At 48.3% G+C, this 17,741-nt stretch overlaps 1 protein-coding gene across 5 annotated transcripts in view; it reads right to left on the bottom strand.

Moving 5' to 3' along the window:
- The window catches only part of LOC132905258 (uncharacterized), an 82,548-nt gene that overhangs the window by 8,354 nt on the left and 56,453 nt on the right, over positions 1–17,741 (bottom strand). For 3 of the 5 annotated variants that reach the window (XM_060956401.1, XM_060956400.1, XM_060956402.1), the window contains exon 2: positions 77–272. In XM_060956401.1, coding sequence (XP_060812384.1) covers positions 77–272 — 196 coding nt within the window. Of the gene's footprint in view, positions 1–76; positions 273–5,010; positions 5,049–9,211; positions 9,649–17,741 lie in introns of those variants that run through there. The other 2 variants (XM_060956405.1, XM_060956404.1) reach the window with 2 other exon arrangements.

Raw genomic sequence — 17,741 nt, 5'->3', positions numbered from 1 at the left:
GCACGGACAAGGTTCCGAGGTAGAAGCACACACAATGTATTTTCTCCTCTCCCTTCCCCCTTAGCTTCGTTTTTACCTGCAATTTCAGGGTCCTTCGCCAGGCGAGCATTTGATGCGCCTGTGCTCTTTGCCTCGCTCGAAGCGCAGCTATTACCGATTTTGCCTCTTCCAGCGATGTCACTTCCATCTCGTTGCCATCCTTGGACAAATCGCCTGCCCTTGCCTCGGCGATCGCTGCCAACGGACAGCTGTCCATCGACGTCTCGTCGAAACTGAAATCACAAATCGAAAGATCCTTTTTATTTCCTGTTCTGTTCGCACGATCGCTCGCGTCTCGATCTCGCACGCTTATCGTTAACTCTATCTGGATAGCGAGCTGGAACGTCGATGAATGGTAAAACGTGGATCGTTGGAAGCGACGCGAACGTCTACTCGTCGCGTGATCGATCGAGGAAGGAAACGCGGAAATGCACGGTTAGGGAACCGTCTTTCGGATCTCCTATTTATCAGGTCGGTAATGGATCTCGTAGACGGTCGAGGAAGATCGTCGGAAAGTGTACGGTGTCGTCGAAACTGCGAATCGATACGAGGTAAATATTTAAGCGACCACGCAGAGTGTGTTCCTCGATTCGATCGGGATTAGCCGATCTACGTGGAAACGAGGATTTCTCGAGCGTGGAGCCAGCAGAGTCCTTTGAAAACCTAGTCTCGATTCGAATAAACTAGAACGATGCTGTCCTATCGTTCGACGGCGAATCGATCGACCGACGAGACTCGTTTTTATCCGCTCGTCCCGTGAGTTCCGTTCGGTCATGCAGCTCGCAGTGAAATTTAATAAGAACCGCAAGGACTCACCGCGATCGCACAGCACACCGAACGCATTGAATATCAGAAAAAATTCGAGAGAGCATCTGCGAAACTTCCGTGGCTCTCGCGACCACCGACAAGCTGCGACGTTCGTTCCGTAGTTTTATCGCGTATCCGTAAATCGTCTCGTAAATTCGCACACATTACGCTCGCTTTAAAATCGCCGAACGACTTCCTTCCACTCTCCTTAATACGTTTTCACTCTCGCGATTTACGCGGAATCTTTTTGCCTCGGGAATAATTAATTCTTCGTCGAAGAAACTGGGACGTTTAAAGTTTTAAATTGGAAAATTTAAAAAGCAAGCGGCTTGCGAAAGATACGGGCACGCGGATTTACGACCGTAAGAATTTATACCAGGTTTCGAAAGATGCGATTCGAACGACTCCGTTGATAAAATTTCGCTTACCGGTGCAAACTTTGTTTCCGTTTATTATCTCGCAACGGAGCTCTCGAATTTTCCGACAAGTTAATAACTCTGCTCGTATTTTATCCAATAAAAGCAATTCGTTGTTTGTCCGAGGTCGCGACGCATCTATAGTTTTTATCGACATACGTATAATTTTATGTGCTAGGTGAATATCAGTGTATAGAAGCACGTGTGTGCGCGGCGTCTGGAGAACAAACGAACGTAAACTGTTCAGTCGGTTAACAGTCGGTTAACAGTCGGTTAACAGTCGGGTATGGAAGAAAGTGCCGAGACGCGTGCAATTGCGTATCGATGAGTATCTTTGGGATCGTTTATCAAATAAATATACAACTATTCTAATTTAGATTGCGAGTGTAAATTTAGCGTCCATATAGTGTTATCTCGGCTATTAAGATGCGAAATTCTCAACAGTTTTTAATCGCATCGAGTACCGCCTCCTCGAAACACGGAAAACGAATTACGGAATTCTATTCTATATGAGCGGCGGAATATTCGTGATTTTTTTGGCGCGCCGTTGGAAATTCCACGCGATGCGATTGGAGCGCGTGAAATTCACTGTTGCGAGGGCGAAAAATCCAACATAATATCTCTGGCGTAAATTCAAATGAAACGTACCAAATATTACACGGGGAACTGCGTTCGCGCAAGGCTCGAGCCGCGCTCTACGGTTTATTCGGCTATTCGTATTCGAGATTTGTACTCGTAAAAGTATGCAACGATTTCGAGCAGCGAGCATAATCGATACACGGACCGCACGAAATCCAGCAACCGGGATAACAGAGTAACGTTTCATTTACAATTTTAGGTATCATTTGCATAACACAGCCGCGACGTATTTATGAAAAATGTTGCTTCTCCTACACGCGAGACCCGACCATTCGTTAATTAAGTTGAAATAAATTATGCATGAGTCACCGACCGAGTCACCCGTCATGGTTGATGTTTCCTTCTTTCCGTTGGCGACGATCGATCCCTTCGGCTTTGTCCGTCCACGTACTTGCTTACTTGCCACTGTATTTCGCACGACACAACCTGGCGTCGCGAACCAAGAAAAACGCACCGACTCGTGCCACTCTCCGCTCCGTTAAGCGCTTTACTTATTTACCGAACAACCCCCCGTCGTTTGTACTTTGTTCGACCGTTGAATATTCATAACGTTGATATCGATTAATTCTCAGTTGTTTCTTGCCGGTCGATTCGTTACGCGCGTTACAAATATTCCCTAGCGAAAGATCGCTTACGAATATTTCATTTCCTAGGTGCCTTCGAGCTCCTCGAACGAGAGACGTTGCACGATCGGCGAGCGACGTAATTGTAAATAACAGTCATGTAAATACAGTCTGTTGGCTGACGCGAGTGCCTAAGAGGTAATTAACGTATTTGTGCAGCCACAAACAAATCCGTAGAATTTGCAAGACGCGTATAGTTTGGTAGAGCAAACACGAAGATGACACCCCACTGGGGGTAGCCACATGCTATATTTATTTTTATTTTTTTTTTTTTTTTTTACCAATGAGATATAACGCTTTACTAAGTGTCCTTCAGGACAAATTGTAAAAAAACCAAAATAAACTAAAAAAAAAAAAAGTTTGGTAGAGTGCGAGATCTCGATACAACTCTCATCCATCGTTAACGCGTCGTTGATAGCTAATTTATTTAAGACCACACAGGGTTTACTGTTAGAATTTAATCTTGAACTTAAGATTAATAATCTGTGGAAGACACGATGTTTACGTTAAAACAATATTCGGTTATATTTATTAAACAGAACTACAGAACCAAACGTATATAAGCGAGTGATATAATTAACAACGTATGGAGACTGTCGATTGTTGGCCAGTTACTCAGACTAGACGCAGGCAGTGACCCATGATCCTTAAATATTTTAAACCTCACTCTCTATACGATAATGAGTATGACCCGTGTAAGTGTCCTGTGTGGGTTTCTGTGTGAGGGTGTTTATGCCTATAAGTGCTATATCGTTGTATTTCAACATTTACGCTTCATCGACAGAATGTTGCAGCAACTCGCGAGGTCGTATGCCCGCGTTTTGCTAATAGCGCAATTTTTTCTCGCCCGCAAGCGCACGAGTAACGCAGCTGGTTGGACACGGTTTTCCATTAACCACGAACGATCGTGGCAACGAGACAAACAAAACCGTTTCTCAGCTTGCCACATGTCCGTTCGCTGCAACTTCCGGCGAAACTATCCCCTGGTACGTATTATATAGTCGCATGTATCGCACGAATTTCCCTTCCCCGTCGGTTTACGAGCCCTGCAGGCCTTCATTTACGACTTCTGCAAATCGGTCTCAATTATCGCTGACAATGCGAACAGAGGGCTCGGTTCTCGCGTTTCTGTTTCGGCCGTGGAGAGGGTTGGCGTACGCTTCGTCGAACGAAGAACCCTCCCGTTCGTTCGACTTGCACGCACCTGCGAAATCGACTATCGCGATCTAGGGAGACCGACGAATCCACTCGTCTTTCGTCGTGAATTGTAGCCAGGTGGTGTGAAATGCAAGTCCGGTGAATCTACGCGCACCACCAGCCGTTTTCAGCTGCGATCTCGATAACCGTAACGACCGGCGTCGTATCGCCACTCTGTCTTTCTCTTTCTTCCACCTTTCCTTCCACTTACGTTCCCTTTTTTTCTTTCGTCTATTTCTCGCTTTTACTCGGTTCTTTCGTGTACTCGAAAGGGCCAGGCGTTTCAAAGGACTCCATTGTTAAGCACGCTGTTAACGAACTGGACAAAGTTTTAACGTTGTTTCAAGCGAAGCCTCTTTGACGGCTCGTACACCTACCTCTCGAAACGATCGCAAAAATGTTTCAGTCGGAAAGGATGCCGCTTGCCCGTGGGCTTTTCAAAGGTAACCGGAGTGTGGATCGATCGAGGCGTTTAGGCGAGTTAGAAGAAAGACCGACAAAAGACTACTAACCGTGCACCCGATACACGATCTTCGATTTCACCGAGATAAAACGGTTCGTGGGCAGACGCGACTCATCGTTGGACATCGATCGATAACGTGGTCGACGGTGAACCGTGGTCAAGGGAAAATATATCAAAATGACAGGCGGTGGCTACGAGGATCGGGCGTTTGTCTACGTGTCTGAAACTGTTTCGTTCGATAGATCTACGACCTGGATCTGGTTAAAGTAGCAGATGTTTTAATTCGAGCCGTAAAATTCAATGCAATCGGATTATCTGCTTCGGTAATCGGTACGAGCGGAATAACCGATCGCAACGTATCCGGAAAAGTCGTAAATTAGTTTCGCGAAACCTCGTTGCAAGAAGCTAATATACGTTAAAAACAAGCGGCAGTGGATGCGAAACGTTGAAAAGTAAGGACGGAAAAGCAGGATAGGTAGAAGAAGGTAAAAGAGGCTAGGGATAAAAGCTTTTTGAATGACGGCGCTTCCGCTGTCGATGAATCAGGAGCTCTTATAGATTCAGGGGCGGGAGCAACGACGGGCGGAAATTATATTTCGCCCTAGTCAGTCAAAAATTATAATATACACGGTTGTCGGCTCTGTCCGAAGGATAAAGAACGGCATAGGAAATGCAATTTCTCTGGGGGCCGAACGATCGCCTCTGCATAGCCTGAAAATAATCACTCGCCGCTCCAATAAATTACATCATAGAGGTTGTTCAACCGTCACGACCTGCGTTACACGGCTAATACACAGGTACCGTCTCTATTAAAAGTAATACGTACGTTTTGCGAAGCAGCTCGGACATAAACGAACCAAATGGTGGAAACCATCTCCTAGAGTTTCTTCGAGGTCTTTGAACTTTCGACTTCCATCTGCGCACCAAACGCCATACGTAGAATTAAACGTACGCGATACTAATCGACGATAACGTTGCCAACGAGAGATGTGCTTTCGAGTGGAATTGCACGTGGGTCAAAGAACATCGCGCGAGCGAACGTAGAAAGTTTACGAACGCAGTTTGATCGACGATCCTCGCGATTTACGATCGTCTCGGGACATCGCGAACGATCTCGATCGAGCTTATCGCGCGATTAAAATTAATCGACGGCGACGAGAACGAGCCAGGAAACCGAGCACGCAGCAGCGTGCCGCGAAAATAAGTAGCTGCTGCACCTTCAGCCTTTGCATAATTTTTCCTCGAAACGAGCGACTACGCGTCCTCGTGGCGCCGTGGCGTTCTAACGACCTTATTTATCATTCGCACGACACTTTTTAACTCGTCGCGATACGAACGATTAAAAAGTAATGCCGGGTCGCGCGCTGCGGCTCGCGGAGGACGTTTCGAGCGGATCGTAGGATTTCAAAAATCGCGGAGGACATCTCATCTGGTATCGAACTACGGCATTTTAAACTACGAGTCGACCCGACTACGAGTTTCTGACGATTTAATTGGAAAAGTAATTTGGGATATGGACGCACGTTACACGGAGAATAAGATGGATCGATCGTTCGCATATAAGCCATGGAACAGATTGCGTACGGGTAACACTTGGATGAAACGTTTCGCCGACATCGCAGCTGGCTCGATCGAGGCCAAACCGGAGATTTGGTTCTACAACCAGGCGCAAACCATAACTTTTAACTACCTCGACGAATCGGTGATTCGAACGGGGATGTAACCGGACGGCACTCGAGGCCGTTGCCGCACCGCAAGATTAAAAGTTGGCTGGTTCGCAAAAATTGCAGCAACAGACGTAACCGAAATATTGATTAGCCTGATAAACGTCGAAGCATTCGGGTTCCGAGAATGCCACGGCGTTATGCGAGAGAAGAGGTCATTCTCGAATGTGTTTTTTTACAACCGGTAATTTCCAAACGGTATTACCGATCGCGACGGCCACGCTGCTACGCGACCCGTACCAACACTCGCCGTTCATCGTCCAGCGAATTACATCGAGGTGGCCGCATCCCTCGCCAATTTTGCATAATTTCCACCTCGTGCCGGAAACGCTCGTCTCGTCGTACGCTGCTCTTACGAATGCTCGTAAAAAGTCGAGTACGTGGCCTTTTCCGAGATCGTGTTTATCCTAATTGCAGAGGTCATCGAAGCTCTACTCGGAAACAAACATTTCCTCCCATCGAACCTGTCCATTTCTCGCTCCGAATGACCTCGTTTTTCCTCCATCGGACGACCATCTTCGATCATTCGCCATCCGATTCTGCAATCCGATCGACAAGCTGTCATCTATTCTCGTTCCTTTTCTTTATTTTCAAAGCGTTGGCTCCGGGCCACGCGATAATAGAACGTCGCCACAAGTGTACAAGATGACCGTTTCGCTCTTCTCTTCTTCGCGCGTTTACTCGACTGCTCGGCCATCCGGCAACTACGACGGGATAATACGAGGCGAACGTGTTTGCCGAATATCGAGATTCCTCTTTCACATTGAACGATACATTCGTGTTAAAGGTAGCATGGCTGTCGTTAACGCGAACGAGAAACGGCTAGTTAAAAAGGTAACGTTCATTTCCAACGTTGTCGCGGAATTTTCCCACAGGCAGCTTTTCGTAAGCTGCTTTGCCTACAACGACCGATTTTCATTCTCGACGCGATAACGATTGCTCGGTGTCGCGTGAGCGTCGTTTGGATTTTCGATCGAGATCTAATAGCATTCCACCGCGGCATCGAATCACGACACCGGAGGAAACGTTTATCGGAACTGTGCGAAAAGTTGCTCGTCCCGTGTAGCCGATCCACGACGTCGGCCGATTCTCACCCACGTTGTCTATGAAACTCGTTCATCGCCAATCACTCACGACTACGAATAAATTACTTCGCAGACGTGAATGCCTAATTATCGTAAACGTAAGAACGGAAATGTCCGTATATCTCGATACACGACGTAGTATCTGTAATTTTTCGAACGAAGAGCTGCACGTTCCTGTAGACTGTACGTTTTAGAGACGAACGAGGACAAGTTGGCGAATCAATTTGCCGAATTAAATGGCGCGCAACGCGAACGATATTGTTATGGATTAGCAAAGGTATTCGTCGCATGGCCGAACACAGGCAACGACAAAGATATTTTTACCGTAATTGCCGCAGGAATGGAAACGAACACGCGGCTGTACCGAGCGATCCTCCCGTTTCCGGATCCCCCTAGTATAAAAGTATCAATCATTGGCAGGAAAATTTCGCAATTATTCCCTCTGGTCGGTCGTATTAATTATAATTTCATTATCGACGACGATTGCCGCCGAACGGCCAGCGTAATAACGACGAAATTAGTTTTATGTTCCACGGAAGAGAGATGAAATTTGCGAAATTCCATTTTGCTCGTCGATCAGATTTTTTGTTCCGACGCGGCCATCGCGTACAACGAAACGACCTCGACGATTAATCCCAAGTTCCCGATACACCTCTCGCGATGACTCCTCCACTGCCGGTACAAGTATTTCGAGCACGATCTATCAATTACCTCCCGCGTCTGCGAACGCACGGAATCGATATAACGTTCGATCATCGGCGCGTGTACGAGAAAATCTGGCTCGCCGAATTTTCATCGATTTCCAGTTCCCATTAAATTAACGGCCCTTGATGTATATAGCGGCGAACGAATAACGATTGGGAGCTGCATTCTATTAAAACGAATCACAGATCGTCGAACAATTGGAGGAGAATTGCCACGCAACATCTGGCGGAGCGGAAAATTTACGGATGATCGCGATATCGTAAAGCGTGTAAAAGCTAGGTTCGAAGAAAAAACGGATGTAAGTTAAAATCGCTCGTCGGGTTCGTTGCGGATGATGTACAGTCGAAGGGTTCTTTTCTACCTTACGGCGACTGAAGGCGGTACACAACCACTTTTTCTCCTTTCTAGCCGCTCTTAAAGCACCACCGGAAAATATTTGCTTTGCTTATTCCACTTTCTTTTCCTCTTTGACAGCCCGTTCTCATCATCGCCCATTCGAGGATTCTCGGGTTAAGTCCCCGCCATCTGCCACTTTGGCTTAGTGCCTCTAATTCCATCAGACTGTCGGTTTTCCTCGTTAATCGCGCGTCTTTCGCCCATCCTACGAAACGCAAATACGCCGTCTTTCTTCGATCGTTACGAGCCACGATTCTCGGAGAAAACGCGCGTCTCCTTTCTCATCTCTGAGAGCGAATTTTTGGTAAGAGGAAAAACCCCGAGATTTTCCGAGCTTCGCGAATAATTTACGAGAAGGGAACTCTCGAACGAAGAGGGAGATTCGAGAGCGTAGACTCTGCGGAGAAGAGAAATCGTGCGTTTGAAAATCGTCGGTCTTGTAAAGCGACGAGACGGTAAACATCGCGAGTCGGTGGCCCTAACGGAACTATGCTCGTTCGGACGGGTCTTTTCCTCGACTTTGTAACTCTCGCGTGGTTGCCTCGCGTCACACAACTTATTAACGACAAAGACTCTAGTTCGCAACGTCCTTTGCACCGAGAGGCAAAGTCCGAAATTAATACGCTCGATGAAATTAAGCGAAAGTCGACAGGGCGTGAAAGACTATAGCGGACGAGGTAAAAGCTCCGAGAATCCGACGCTAATCCGCGTTCGAAACTGTTATTTGGGCATTTCCACGAATCCAAGAACCTGTAGCGGCAACGGAAGCTCGCAAAATACTTTCGCTCGCAGAGTTTTTTTCAAGGACGATGTCAGAGAGGATAGCGCGGGAAAGGTCAGGAAGATCGATGATGGTTAGAGCTGCGGCGGCGGTAGATGTAAAACGCGAGGCTGGAGGCGGAGCGCGGAAACGTTGGTCCTCTCGTACAGGATTTCGCAATTAGCCTGCCTAACGGGCTCGTCAAACGCGCGCGGATAAAGGATTCGAAAGAGGTGAAACACGTTGACCGCGAGAAACTCGTTGTCGTCTCGTTACGTTCCTCTCGACGCGGACTTTGTTCCCCGATAGAGTAGCACACGCGTTGACAAATCGATAGAGAAGCGAAAATAGGATTACCTTTGGTCGTGGTCTCGTAGGCATCGCGATGTAGCGACGTCCGGAACAGAAACGATGCATCCTGCGCGAACGAAAAAGGAGAATGACGCGTCGCCTGTGTTCCGCGACAGAGAGCGAATTTCGTTCTCCTTTTCGTTGGTCTCGGCGCGATGAAAAGCCGGACAACTCGATCGTAGGTGGAGCGAAACGCGAGAAAGCTGCTATTTCGTCGTGACCGCGATTCCAATGGACCTTCTTTTCTTCTTGGACGAGGAAAGAACGGGCAATTCCCGAAAGGAAGATGAAACAGCGAAGAATGAAAATACAAAGGATAAAAAAAAACGATCAAATTGTTTTGGCGAAGGCGAGGTAGAAGAAACGAACGAGGAAGAGAGTATCGCGCGAAAAAGCCGGCAGAGTAGCAAGGAGGCAAGTGGTTGATGCAATCGCGATGCAGGACGAGGCGCGTGACCGCGTGTAACGGAAAGAAAGAAAATAAAAAGAGAGAGAGAGAGAGAGAGACGAAAGGTGCGAGCGAAATGAAAAAAGCTGCATCGAAGGGCTTTCGTGCCAAAAGTCGTCCGCTTTTACGAGCCTTGATCGATGCGTCTTCGCTGGGAAAAGACGAAAACGTGAAAAGGCGACGCAAAGCGAGTATAGTGCGCTCTTTGTTACAGAGGATTGTACGCTCTAAAGACGGTCGGAGATTCTCGGCTTCGTGCTAAACAGCTGTGTGCTACGGCCGGTTTTTCTCTCTCGTCTGTTTCCTGCTTCTCTTCCGATAATCCCTTCACTTATCGATGTCTCTGTTCGTCGATCTAATCAGCGCGATTACGGCGGCTTCAGTTCCGTTCTATGCCCAAATTCTGATACGGTCTGACCGCTCACCCCTTACGTCCTCTTTACAAACGCTTGGCCCGATTTGCTATCATGCAGACAAACGTGGATCGTGAGATTCTCCCTCGTCTCGTCAAGGGGATACTCATCTGCTCGATGCTGCTACGTTGGTCCTCTTCTTCCTTCCGATAGATAATTCATCTAGGATGACTCGAACCGACGATACCGCGTCACCGTTCTCGAAGCTCGAGTCGCGCGATCCAACCACCGCAACCACCGAAGCAAACAGTAGTCCTCGTGGTAGATGGTCGAGGAACCGACTGACGGAACTCGCCGCGTTCACCGTGCACCGTCTTTTAAAATCGCGTTCCCGATCTCGTGGCGAGCAGCAGGCGAACCACGCAGACGCACGACGGCGAACGTTCATCCGCAGCAGTGTCCGTGGTGAGACACGGCGGCAGCAGCGCTGGAAGCAGCGGCGACGACGCCGCAAGCCCGATTAACCCACGGCAGGAGGAAGCGGAGAACGCGCATACGGCCGCTGCCGCTGCTGCCACTGCGCCGTGCCGGTTGATATTCGCCAAACTCGCTGCATACTGGTTCTGCACATGCTTCTTCGAGTAGGCCACGTGTAGTGGTGGTGCGCGTCGCTGAGCCATCCGACATTCCACTAGAGTACTCCGATCGCCGCGATTTCGTGATCGATCGATTCGATCCATCTTTGACTCGGTTCCGTCGTTATCTTCTTACGGAACTTTGCAACGTCGAACAGCGCCAGATACGCCCTTTTTCGATAGAGTTTAAGGGCAAGTTGTCTCTCTCCGTAGCCGCTTCTTGCCTCGAGATCCATCGAACAGCCGTTTTCCTATAACTTTTTATCCACGAAACAACGTGCCTAAGAAACTGAAGACCGTTTGTGGTACTATTGGGTAAATTCCAGTAATTAGGGAGGGGGTGGAGTTGCTTCCGTGAATTCCAAACTTTGCCAATTTATCGCGATTTTCTCTCCGCTCGCAAAAACTTACTCTCGTCTCTGCTTTTAAATAAAGTAATCGAGTCTTTGAAAATACCTTATCGCCGCGTTGTTCAAATTTGTTCGGCAAACTCGTCGAAAACTATTTACGTTAATAACCATCGACAGGAATAATTCCACGAAGAAGCTACGTTTTATCGGACAACGTCGCGTTCCGTGCGAGAATTAAACGGAGGCAACGTCACCCCATGGAACTCGCAGAGTTTCCTACGAATTTCGCGAATACGATACCACGGAGACCGGCAAACCGTTTCAAAACCAACAAATTATCCGTCAAGTCGCATCGAGCGAACCCTTCCAGCTCGCCAAGACACTCGCGAGTCGTGTTTCACGGTCGAAAATCGCTGGCGTAGTCGGCGATTTCGCGCAGCCATGCGAATTTCTAGACGTTTACGAGCGAACTAGATGTTGCGCGAATACAACGGCTACGATCCGAGCGACGCCGTTTGCCCCTGTAATTGGTGTCCGCGTATCTATACGCGACCATAAATTTCCCACGATTATGAGCAATTACGGAGAAGCTGTAACCATTGACGGTTTAATCCGTTGAATTTACAGACAGATCGAACGTTATACACGGCGATAATCGTTAAACGGGAAAAAGTACGTGAAAGAGAAAATTCGTTTCAAGGAAAAATGTAAATACGCGCGAAAGCAACTAATGAGAAGTTAACGATAAACGAACCAGCCTTTTATTTTTCTTGTTTGGCGGAAACACGCCGCGCGCTTTTCGTCCGACCAATTCGTTTCCTCGATTACGATATGAATCGCGATAGCGGCGTTTGGTATTCGAATTGCGAGGTCGGACTGTCGTCGAATTACCGGTGGATGCGAAGGATAAATGGCTGCAGGCTCGTCGACATCCGTACGCTGTCGACGCCACGTGCGAAGCTGGAGAGTTTGGCGCGTTCCTAGCGAATTCCATGGTATCTCGACGTTCTTCGAGACTTCCGTGATTCGCCAATTTTCGTTGCACGCGTCGGAACGTCGAGGAAGCGAGAGAAAAGTCGATTCTCGGAACGCGACGCCTCTACTTTACCCGGTTGCTCGTAATTTCGCGCGAGCTCGAAACATCCGAGAGACAATAGACGATAAAGACATTGCCGCGAGTCGATGAGTCGTAGGCAACTGGAAAGGTAGTTCGTTATCACGGGGACTTGCCAGACTTCAGAGACAGGCTTTGGTAACTTTGTTGCGTTCCCTCGGCTCTTGCGAGTAGCTTCGCTACGAAAGAACGTATCATGGGGAATCAAAGCGCGATTCCGCGCAACAGGATCGAGCGACTTTACAGAGTCGAAACGCGCTTGTCAGGATAGACGAAGGAAGCACGCCGTTACGTGGCAGAATGTTCCCGGTATCTCGTCGCGCACGTCCCACCAAACTCGCTGTATTTCGACCGAAAGAGAAACACACCGTATTCCATTTCGGTCTTTTGTTTTGCTTCCATTTACCTGCGGAAGACACGGCGGATTCGCACGGTGAAAAAAGAACATCGAGAACGTTCGATCGTCCGGTCTCTCGATTTTCTGTCAAACGAAAAGAGATCTCGTCCGTTTGAGCGGACGACGTTCAACCAAACCACTCTCGATCGACGGATTAACGCGCCGAATATGCTTCGCCAAGTTATTAAATCGGTCCCTGTAGCGACGAGATTTTAGCGAACGAACGGATCAAGAATAGACGAAAGCTGGCTGCAAGCTGCTACTCGCCACGACGAAAGAAAAGGAAACTCTAGCGGTGGTGGACGACGAAGCCACAAACGTGAAAACTGCGGGACCGTGTTTCGATACTTTCGCGGATAAGAACTCGGAAACTGAACACTTTCTGTGCAACGATCGAACGTGAACATGTCTGGTTAGTTGGGGAAACGCGAGTTTCGCGTACAAACGGAATATCGAGATCGTGGTCGAGCGTGAAAGACGCGACGAGATTAGAAGAGAATATATAGGGGCGACAGAATGTACTCGACAGTCGCGACAAACGAAAGCATCGAGTATGCATCGACTGTGTATCGAATTATCTTTCGTTCGCGCGTTACGAATACTAAAAGATTCAACGTAGTCTAGCTTATGAAGGCTCGTATAGTTGGAAGATAATCTGATTCTACGAGAATTTCGACGAGAAAATCAAGGAAGGAAAATTCAGCTGAAAAGTAAATACCAAGGATAACCGTGATATCCTTGCGTTTTCAGCGGAAGTAGAATGCTTGCGTTTTCAACGGAAGCTGAATCCTCGCGAAACGGCAACCACCGAGACGAGTCTATTACCGGAGAGAGGAAGAAGGTCGAAAAAAGCCGAGCGAAAGGATAGAGAAAACGTCGATGAGCAAGAATTTCAGTTATTTTACTCGAGGCGGAAGAAAGAAACTCGGACCGGACGTAGATAGGATGAACTGCACGAGAAGGGACGACGATCTGAGGGCGGGCAGTGAATTTTGTATAAAACAGCGGAATCGCTCAGCCAACGCGAGTCGTTGCGAACAAAGCGTAAAAGGAAGCGGGGAGCCGCGGACGTGACGTTAATTTCAATCGGGACACGTCGAACAACCTTCTCTTCTCTCGTTCCCCTCGTTCGTATCGGTCTCCGCGATAGTCCCGAAGAAGAAGCGCAAACTCGGAATAGAAGAAAATTGAACGGGCCAGCTGCGTTTCCTCGCTGCAAAGTTACCGCGATAAGATTGCGAACGATTATATCGTGGCTCGCGCTCTGGACGTGACCAACGTCGTGGAAAGTCGAAGATTCTCGCAAGCGCGCGCAAGGCGTTCTCCGATTCTCGATGAGATTCCTTGCGACGCCACGTTGACGCGCGCTCCACACGTTCCAACTTTTCGTTTCTTTCTTCGCGGAACACGGGTTTCGTGGTTATCGGTGTCCGATAACGTTGTTCCAAGAATTTTTAATCGCTTCCCCGATTCAACCGCGAATCACGGCGGTTTTTTAATTCTCCCGTTTTTATACGTTTTTATACCTCCGGGAATGTTCGTCGCGCAGATCATTTTCAACGTCCACTACCCGTGCTCCGATTCGTTGTACAGCCGAACGATCGTTCGGCGGTACATTGTCTCGAAGTACGACTATTTCGCCAACTAAAATCGCTTCCACTTCACCGTTCGACGAATCCACCGAGAACTCGCATCGAAACTTGAAAATCAAAATGATATTCACGCTCGACTTTACGCGATCGATCGAAACGAAGTGCAAACTCGATACTCGACGATGTTTCTCGTCCGAGCGTTTCCAGCGGAACGCCACGTCGAACTTCCTCTCGTTGGCTCCTTCCGATTTGTTCGCTAAATTTAAACGGCCCTTTAGTCTTAGCCTCGCCCTTCTTCGCAGAATTACTCGTGTCGCTGTTCCCGATTCTTCGTCGAAGCGTCTGCGTTCAACCGTTCGCCAATCTACTCGTAGATGAAGCGATGTTTCGCGACCGGTAAGACGGAAGGGCGACAGGGGAAAAAGAACGCGCGAAAACGTCGAGACGGAGCGCGTTTCGCGACCGCTTTCGTGCACGTTCGCCGCGCAACTGCCGCGGCCGAATATTCGCCGATGCTACATGTGCGTCGTATTTGCAAGCCCCGACCGGCGGGCATCGGCTGCAGCTGCTCGACAACCTCCTCCGACAGCGTCCCGACGCCCCTCCCAGCCCTCGTTTTCCTCCTCTACCGATTCTCACCTCCTTCCGATTCCCGCGATAACAATAGCGACGGCAATACATCCTCGTTTCGGCGAATGCGAGGAACCAGCGCCGACTTCTTCCACAACGCGCCAAACAACGCCATTCTCACCAAGCGACCAACAAGTTTATCGGAACAACGAAACAGCAGTAACCAGGAATATTATGCAAAATATCGACTTGCCGGGGATTGGCTGGACGATCGATAGGCTCGTTCTTCTTAAGGTTACGTTGCCTTTGTTTCGCCATGCTGGAAAACAAGTCGCAATCGTAGAGAAAAGAAGGAAAAGTTAGTCGCTTCCGCGTGTCGAGAGGCTGAAACGATCTCCGATTTATTAAATTGCCTAACCGAGGTCAGCATCCTCTGTTTGCCAAGTTTACGTACATGCTCCAAGTCTATTCGGCTGGTTCGTTCGAAGATTTCGCATTTCTGCGCGATTCGCCTTTGAATTTTGTTGAAACCAAGATGAACGTACCAGTTGATGGCCTTTAAATGAAGAAGAGCCGCTGAAGCGGTAAATGGAAACGAGAAAAGGACTTTCGTGCGCCGAGTAATTAAATGCCACCTGCGCGACTAATTATCCGAGAAGCCAGGTTTTTACAAGGCGGATAATACACGGGTGACAACCTGAAAACCCGCTTCAGCTTGAAAAGTGACTTCCGTATATTCGCGCACACGGTTAAGCATCGGATTTCGTGCACATAACTGTGTCATTCGGTTCGCGTATCGTATATGCGGCGAATAGTCGACGATGGAAAGCGTATTTTTCAATTTGGTTGCCGCTGTCAATGCGGTGAAAGAAGCGCGTTCCATTCGAGTGCATATATTATACGCTGACAACGGAGCTCCCTGAAAGGCGGTTGCTCGACGCGGTCAAACTTCTCGGAACCAAGGGTTGCAAAATTCCGCGAGAGCATTTCACCGGACGAAAATGGAGAATACTCGCGAGTCATACGAGCTTCTCCAAACTTTCTCCGCGTATAAACTCACCTTTGACTCAGACTCGGCAAGTTGTCGAGTGCGTTAGCGATTCTCGAAGCGAAGTCAACGACCGTCGATTTTGTCCTCGTACTGCACCACACCCTCCATTCTCTCTCTCTCTCTCTCTCTCTCTCTCTCTCTTGCTCGCTCTATTCTCCACATTCCATACAATTGTAACCGGTCGTTTCTTCAAATTAGTACTTCTCGCTTATCCGATTTGTTCACGTCGAACCATCATCGAGGTCTTTAATCTTGGAATTACATCTCGTTTGTAGGATTGTTCTCGTTAAAAGAGGAACGGTTCCAACGATCGCAAGAAACCACGCGTTACTATTTTCATGGAATACGCGATTAACGCTCCAACCCTTGTCCGTCCGTCGGTCGAGGGAGACGCACCCTTCTTACTCGCAGCGGGGGCAACCGATTTCATCGAAAGTGTCGTTCACGAATTCCGGCGATGATCGAACAGACTCCATTTTCATTTCCGCGCTTGTGCCCATTGTGCACGTTCATCCAACCGTATCAGGGATAGGAACACCAAACGACCGAGTAACCCATCCACTTTTTCCTTCAACCGCAATGAATCGATTTCTCTCTGCCGAGTAGTGGCTGAATTAAACCTAAGATCGTTCCGAGGATCTTAACCGCTTAAGACCATTAACACCGTAGATTGCTGGTCGTACTTCGCAAGACTATTTATTCGTTTTAAGAAAGTTGCAAAGAGAAACGAACGAAACGTAGAACCACGGACGATGAAACTACGCGTGGTCTTAGCCGATTTCACAGTTTTCCTTAGTTTCGGTCGATCGTGTCTCGCGACGATCTCGCGTCGTTTATCTTTTCCACACAAACACACACACCCCTTCCCCTGCGAGTGAACCGGCTATCAGCGACGCTGAACACGACGGATGTTTTAATCCTCCTCTCGAGGAAGGTAATCTCAGCCGTCTTACATCAGCCAGACCCAATCCCATGGGAAATTCTGTCGAGTTCCGTAATACTCGGTGACACGCATCGAGCGATAAGGGCAGCGAATTTCGAGTCGCCAGCACCGAGGCGTCGCATAATCGCTCCAGAAGCGTCATTCCGAGCGCAAGATTCGCGCAGGCTAAGGAGATTCGCGGCATCCCGGTCGCAATTCGGAGAATGTCGATCAAACGCGACGCGACGATCGGTACGCCGACACAAATGTACCTAAGACGTCGCGGGCAGGGTCGCACCGAATCATCGACCGATCGATGATCATCTGGTATGCAACGATTATTACGCAAATCTTTCTTTTTCGATCGACCCATAGTCTTTCGAAGGTCCAGTCCGACGTCTTTTTCAAACATTTGTGGCGGCGTGCCATAAAATTTTGGCAACGTCGTATTATCGAAATACGAAACGTTCAGGATTCGACGATCGGATATTTTTAATCCTTTCGGCGCTACGGATCGTTTAGCATTTGTTAACAAATAAAATAATCGTTCGCGTACAACTACGTGTTCAATGGACGACCAGAGTCGTCTCGATTCTTGAATTACGCATAGGCGTTTAACAAACTTTTAATTTGTCGAAGCTTTTCTCTCGGAAACGTCCATTTTTTAAGCGTAAACGATGATAAACGACTAATAAATTATCTGACATCTAAGCGCTGAAAGGTTTTCTTATCAAATTTAGGAACCAGGATAAGAATCGCGGCTCGTTCGACGATTTAATCGTATTAGGCTAAAATCTACGTTGAATCAACCGGTTGGATCGATTCGACGATGGGAAAACGTCGGTGTGGCAAGGGTCGATAGTTGGTGGCAACGTATTTAACACGGCTCGTAAAGCGACCATTTTATTTTGATGTCCTCCGTTAACCGCCTTATCGTCGTTACCCCGCTACTACCAGCTTCGCCGATAATATTTATTCAAAGGGACGTCGCTTCCTGCAGAGATTGCGCGGCTCTGGGATGCCGAGGAAATCGCGCGCGGAAATTTCGGCCCGTTTGCAAATCGACGTCGAAAATATTGGCCCCTTACCGTGATCCATTGCCGA

This window comes from Bombus pascuorum, chromosome 3 (genome assembly GCF_905332965.1).
Source record: "Bombus pascuorum chromosome 3, iyBomPasc1.1, whole genome shotgun sequence".
NCBI classification, from domain to species: domain Eukaryota; kingdom Metazoa; phylum Arthropoda; class Insecta; order Hymenoptera; family Apidae; genus Bombus; species Bombus pascuorum.
The sequence above is the reverse complement of the archived record's forward strand: the minus strand, read 5'-3'. Positions and strand labels throughout refer to the sequence as shown.